The sequence below is a fragment of the Doryrhamphus excisus genome, chromosome 22, assembly GCF_030265055.1.
Source record: "Doryrhamphus excisus isolate RoL2022-K1 chromosome 22, RoL_Dexc_1.0, whole genome shotgun sequence".
In the NCBI taxonomy this organism is placed as follows: Eukaryota; Metazoa; Chordata; class Actinopteri; order Syngnathiformes; family Syngnathidae; genus Doryrhamphus; species Doryrhamphus excisus.
In genome coordinates this window covers 6,097,805-6,103,834 of record NC_080487.1, presented here as the reverse complement: position 1 = coordinate 6,103,834, position 6,030 = coordinate 6,097,805, and the positions used below count along the sequence as shown (strand labels likewise).

The following is a 6,030-nucleotide window of genomic DNA, read 5'->3' as shown; positions in this document are numbered from 1 at the left end:
CTGCTGGTGTTATTATCTGGTCTTTTCAATTGTATTTAGAGATGTAATAAACCTTTAATTTGGTTGTGTATATATATACTATATCGGCAGTACATACTGTGTATATATATGGATGTATATATGTGCGTGTGTGTGTATATATATTTATTATTATATTTTTATTTTTAATTAAAAATATATACAAAAAATTACAAATAAAATTTAAAAAATCTCATATATATATAAAATATATATGAAATTTAAAATAAAATAAAATACATCTCATATATTCTAATTACCTGGAGGTCTGTAGCCATTTATGCCTCATTGGATGGAGCCTAATAATTTTAATTAAAAATTAAAAATATATACAAAAAAATTAAAAATAAAAAAAGTCATATATATATATATATAATTTTAATTAAAAATTAAATATATATATATGACATATATTGTATATATGTAATTAAAAATTAAAAATATATAAAAAAAATTAAAAAATAAAATAAAAACTCATATATAAAATTTTAATAAAAAATTTAATATATATATATGACATTTTGTATTTTATTTTTAATTTTTAAAAAATTAAAAATAAAATAAAAAATGTCATATATAAAATTATAATTAAAAATTAAATATATATATATATGACATTTTTTATTTTTTTTATATATTTTTAATAAAAATTATTAGGCTCCATCCAATGAGGCATAAATGGCTACAGACCTCCAGGCCAATGGGTGGCGCTGGGCTGTGTCCGTCATCACCGCTTCTTCGCCGGGTGTCACTTCCGGTATCATATCAACAACTATGGCGAAGACGTACGACTATTTGTTTAAACTGCTGTTAATCGGGGACTCCGGGGTCGGAAAGACGTGCGTCCTCTTCAGGTTTTCCGAGGACGCCTTCAACTCAACGTTCATATCCACCATAGGTACGTTTGGACTTGATTTAAACCGGCGGTCTATCGTCAGGGTACACTACGCCCAGTTATGGGGGTTTGGTCTAATTGCTGGTGAGCTGTTAGGCTACACTGAGGGATGTTGTGACATTTATGTAAATGGAACTATTATTTGGTGGATATTATGTGCTGTGCTTGATGGTGTTGTTGTTTGAGTACAAAGAGGTGCACTGGAAAGTCAATACGTCCAGCAGTTAGCATTGTTATTAGCCGCTGGCTATCAGCTGTTAGCATCAACGTAATAACCCATGCCTGGCGGTTAGCATTGTGGGTAGCTGCTAGCTCTTAGCGCTAACGTCAACTGTAAGACATAACCCGAATATTTATAATACTTTTTTTCTTCACCGGGAAAAAATAATAAGACAAAATTAATCCCTTTTCAAACATTGGACTCAATGACTTGCTTTTTTTGCCATTTGTTGGTAAGTCTAGAACGGGGTGAAATATGTAGACCGTATATATTCTTCAGTTTTTAGCAACTTTGATAATCTTTAAAAGATTGACATGTGTGGTCATCCCTCCAGGCATTGATTTCAAGATCAGGACAATAGAGCTGGATGGCAAGAAGATCAAATTGCAAATATGGTGAGTTTGTCTTCATGCTTTACTTATTGTTTGATGCCAAATACATCTTATCTTCCATTGCTGTACTATTCAAGAATGATTTGTTTCGCGTTGTCGTAGCTCATTTATGTATTTATGTTGATACTAACATCTTTTTTAACCTTCTTCATGTAGCTTAATGGTGACCACATGGTTTTTTGCTTATTTTTCCAGGGATACAGCCGGCCAGGAGCGCTTCCGAACAATCACGACAGCCTACTACAGAGGAGCAATGGTGACTATCCATCACGTGTTGATGTCGTTTTTGTATCTGAGCTCCATTGAGGACATTTTGGATCGTTCTTTATTTTTAGGGAATCATGCTTGTTTACGATATCACCAACGAGAAGTCCTTTGAGAATATCAAGAACTGGATAAGGAACATAGAAGAGGTATTCATTCTCATTTATTTTTTGAAATTCATATTTGAACAACACACCGAAAGCTTCCTGACTACCCCAGCATGCATCGTCTGACGTCGAGAGGATGGTTCTTGGCAATAAATGTGACATCAACGACAAGCGACAGGTGTCTAAAGAGCGAGGCGAGAAGGTGAGAACTGATAACTGCCAGTTTCGATGTTTTACTCGGCGAAAATACATTCCCCTTTTAATCTTGTTGTAGCTTGCTTTGGAGTACGGCATCAAGTTCATGGAGACGAGCGCCAAGGCCAACATCAACGTGGAGACTGTAAGTTTTATGATAGTTATGCAAGATGCTGAGAATGATATTGATCTTGCTTGTTGCCCCTTTTAGGCCTTTTTGACACTTGCAAGGGACATCAAATCCAAAATGGACACAAAAATGGTAAGAACTGTTGGCCTGCAAGTTTTTTTTTTAAATAACGTGTATTTTTGACACAATATTGCAACAAACAACATGGCTGAATTTGATGGTTAAATATGATACCAAAGGTAGTTAATACCTTACACCAGTTTCAATGTAAACTACATTTGTGGGCGTGGTTATGCAAAATGTGGGCGTTAATACACTTCCAGGTACCGTGTACTAGCGGCTGCCACAGTCCACAAGCAGCATATACTTTCTCTGATAACTTGCTTAATCGTGTTTGGGGTGGCAGGAGATGGCGTGTAGGGTTATCAAACGCCGCTAATTGTTAAGGGAATAGTAGGAATTAAAAAAAAAAAGAAAAAGTGAGGATAAGCGGCATAGAAAGTGGAAGGATGGGTTTATTTATATTCAACACAGTGGCTAAACTTTCTAATGGGATGTCAGCCTCTGCACACATTGCTACCAAATCTCCAACAAACTAATGCAAACTAATTCCAACTGCATATTACATGACTTGTTTTGTTTACGCAGACAAAGGGCAAACGGCACTCTTATTTTGAAGGAAGTTCACAGAAGTGTGTTCTGTGTGTGTATTTATGGCTAAGACGAGCTACGTTCCAAAATAAATGTACTGCTTGTGTTTTTTTTTTTGCCACTCAGCACTTCCACGTTGTCATGGGGCACTGTAAAACGTTCCTGACATTGAAGCCATAAAATACAACCTGGTGGAAATATACTCGTCGTGCACACACAACCACACTAGCTAACCCTCCTGATTGGGCCTGATTCAGCCTGTTTAGGACGGGAAGGGATTGTTCAATGTTTATGATTTTGTGCCACGACTGAGCGTGGCATTTATCATTCATATATCATTTATACTGGTATAAGCCATTTTCTTCTTTTTGGAATAATCTATACTGGTACACCAGTACATAAAAATATCGCCTAGTGATAACAAAAAACGCTCTTTTTGGGCAGTACAATGCTATAGTTATTCATGTAAAATCCAGATTTTGGTTATTATTATTATTATATTAGCACAGTTTTATTCCAAGGAGCTTCCTATTGTATTTGTGGGGCCAACCTAATATGAATTGGTGTTACAGTTTACTCATTAAACTCTTTTTTTTTGGGTCAAATTATGACACTGCCCTTTATGCAATGGAACAGCTAAATTAAATACACATTTTACTACTCTGATATTTACGTGGAATGGGACTCAGGTTTTTCTTTATATTATTAATTGGGATGTTTTGATATTGGATTTTTTGCGGGAAACCGATAATGTGCGACTCTCAATTTTCGATACTGATATCAGCCAATACATTTATTACTCTGTTATTTACGTGGAATGGGACTCAGGTGTTTATTTTTATTATTAATTGGGATGTTTTGATATTGGATTTTTTGCGGGAAACCGATAATGTCCGACTCTCAATTTCCGATACTGATATCAGCCAATACTGATATGTGTAACACGTCATATCTCATGTGGTGGAATGAACACATATGTGTTGTATACAACATTTTTTTTTTATATCGGTTTTCATGTTCATGGTATGGAAAAAAAATCTGATACCGATATCACATTTTTATGCTGATATCGGGCCGATAATTATCATACATCCCTAAGTATTATTATTAATATTATCAGATAACCTTAATTATATCAATGAAGGGTACTTAGAATTTTTATGTAATACTTCTGTCAAAAATCTGTCGAAATCTTATGAGATCCAGCCTAATTTCAACGACAATTTCATCATTTTGTTTGGCTCCACGGCGGTTTGTGGAAAAAAGCCTTTCAGGTACTTTGGTGACAGATGCCAAAGCCTTGGCTAAAGTTTAGCGTTGTTTGAGTCCTTCTATGTCTTACGTGTTGTGTTGCTTTGCCTCTCAGGAGGGGAACACACCGCAGGGGAGCAGTCACGGAGTGAAGATCTTAGAGCCCCGCAAAAAGTCCAGCTTCTTTCACTGTAGCCTCCTCTGAGGACCCTTTTTTTTCGAGGCCTTTCTTGGAACCCGCTCTGCCCAAATAGACTTACTTTGCCGTGAGCACTTCCTCTCATTTTCCGCTTCTCGCTACTCATCCTCGTGGACTTTTTTCCTCCCTCCCGGAGAACTCTTTCTCCTCTTCTTCTCCTCCTCTGAGAGCTTCCAGTGGTGCATCTGTTTCATTTGTCTGAGATTCTTAGTGGATCACAGCACAGACTATCCACGTCCGCACAAAAGGCAGGCTCGGACTGATGTTTGTTTTCTTGCTTGTCTCGTCATGCATCGCAGGTGCTAGCACAATTATTGGAGGGTTGCTTCCTGACGACTTTGGGAGGGGAATCATACAAATGTGATTCTTTCAATTATCTTTCCTAGCGCTTCCCCGTTGTACCCCCCCTTTTTTTTTTTTTTTTTTTTTTTAAAGAAATATGTTTTTGCCAGAAACCGACAAGCTTGAACATCCGGGATACACATCCATTCATTCTGTGTTCGACAATCATTTGCCTTCCTCAATCAAGATCAATTGAACTTGTGAAGCAACAAAAACAAAGGCTCACACATGAGCGGAGTCGGGCTTGTGTTTTTTTTGGGGGGGGCGGGGGTTCGGTGTCGAGCTAAATGACATTTCTGGCATTGACATTTTCAACTCTCCTTGCACTTTAACACAGCAGCTCTTGTTTTGTGCATAAAGTCCATGCCATACATGCAATACATTTCATTCCATTTTATTTGTCTTAGTTTACCTGCTGGTGACGCCAGTATTTGACTGACAACCCGCCCCTTGCATTTATGCCTCATTACTATTTATAAGAAGCTTTTTTTTTCTACGACGTTATTTGTACAGTAGAAATTCTTTTTTTTGGAGAAAAAAAATCACAATCCGGCTCGATCAATATTTTAAGGAAGCTCATTTCAATGCACTCCGACGCAGCAGCTCCGCTAAAGCTTCCATTAACATCAAAAGCTGCTGCGTTTCATCTCTTTCAAAGTGTACCTAATTATGCGTCCTCCGCTTGCAGTCTTTTTTTTGTCTTCTCACCTAAAAGTCGATGTGGACCATGTGACCTCATGTCTTTTTGTCATAATAGCTCAGAGCGGTCCAGTGAGCTATGCATCGTGAATCTCGGACCTTTTTTGTGTGTGCTTTTTATCAATGTTCATCCTTGAGCCAAAAACAGGACTTTCTGTATAAAAGAAAAAAAAAAAACATTTCAATGCAATCTTAACATTTTGTGGTGGGAGGAAGTGATACACTTCCACTTCCTTACCTTTTGTATCACTTGGACTCCCATTGCTTTGCACACAGTCATTATGTTTAGCGGTTTGCGGCTGCGTTCACACTTGGTTACGCTTGGTCGAAAGGAACTGTGGTGCGTTTGATCAAATGGGGAAACCTGATGCACGCCATACAAGCGGGGGCCAAGGCTGCTGGAGAGATGGGTGTCGGTTAGGGATGCATCGAGCCACTTTTTTTTACTTTGAAGCTGATCGCAGTTTGTGAATTTGGATATTCCCAGATGCAGAGCCGTTTAATATGCAACAGCGTCAAAAGAATATCGGAGAACATGGATGTCTCCGCAGACGCAGCCTGGCGCATCCATGGCTTCACAAAGAGTCAACACCGAACTCAATCTCAATCTTCGGTGATATTCTTTTGGCGTTTTTGCTAATAATTGTAGCTCATATTCTTCTAGCTA

General features: G+C 37.6%; 1 protein-coding gene across 1 annotated transcript; it reads left to right on the top strand.

Annotated features, from left to right (window-relative positions):
* The first annotated feature begins 740 nt into the window (after window positions 1–740).
* On the top strand, window positions 741–4,743 carry LOC131109720 (ras-related protein Rab-8A-like). The gene is made up of 8 exons (XM_058061990.1): window positions 741–916; window positions 1,468–1,528; window positions 1,721–1,781; window positions 1,861–1,938; window positions 2,009–2,098; window positions 2,171–2,236; window positions 2,303–2,353; window positions 4,239–4,743. The coding sequence occupies exons 1-8, from the start codon at window positions 793–795 to the stop codon at window positions 4,326–4,328; spliced, it is 621 nt and encodes a 206-aa protein (XP_057917973.1). The 5' UTR covers window positions 741–792; the 3' UTR covers window positions 4,329–4,743.
* The last annotated feature ends 1,287 nt before the right edge of the window (window positions 4,744–6,030 follow it).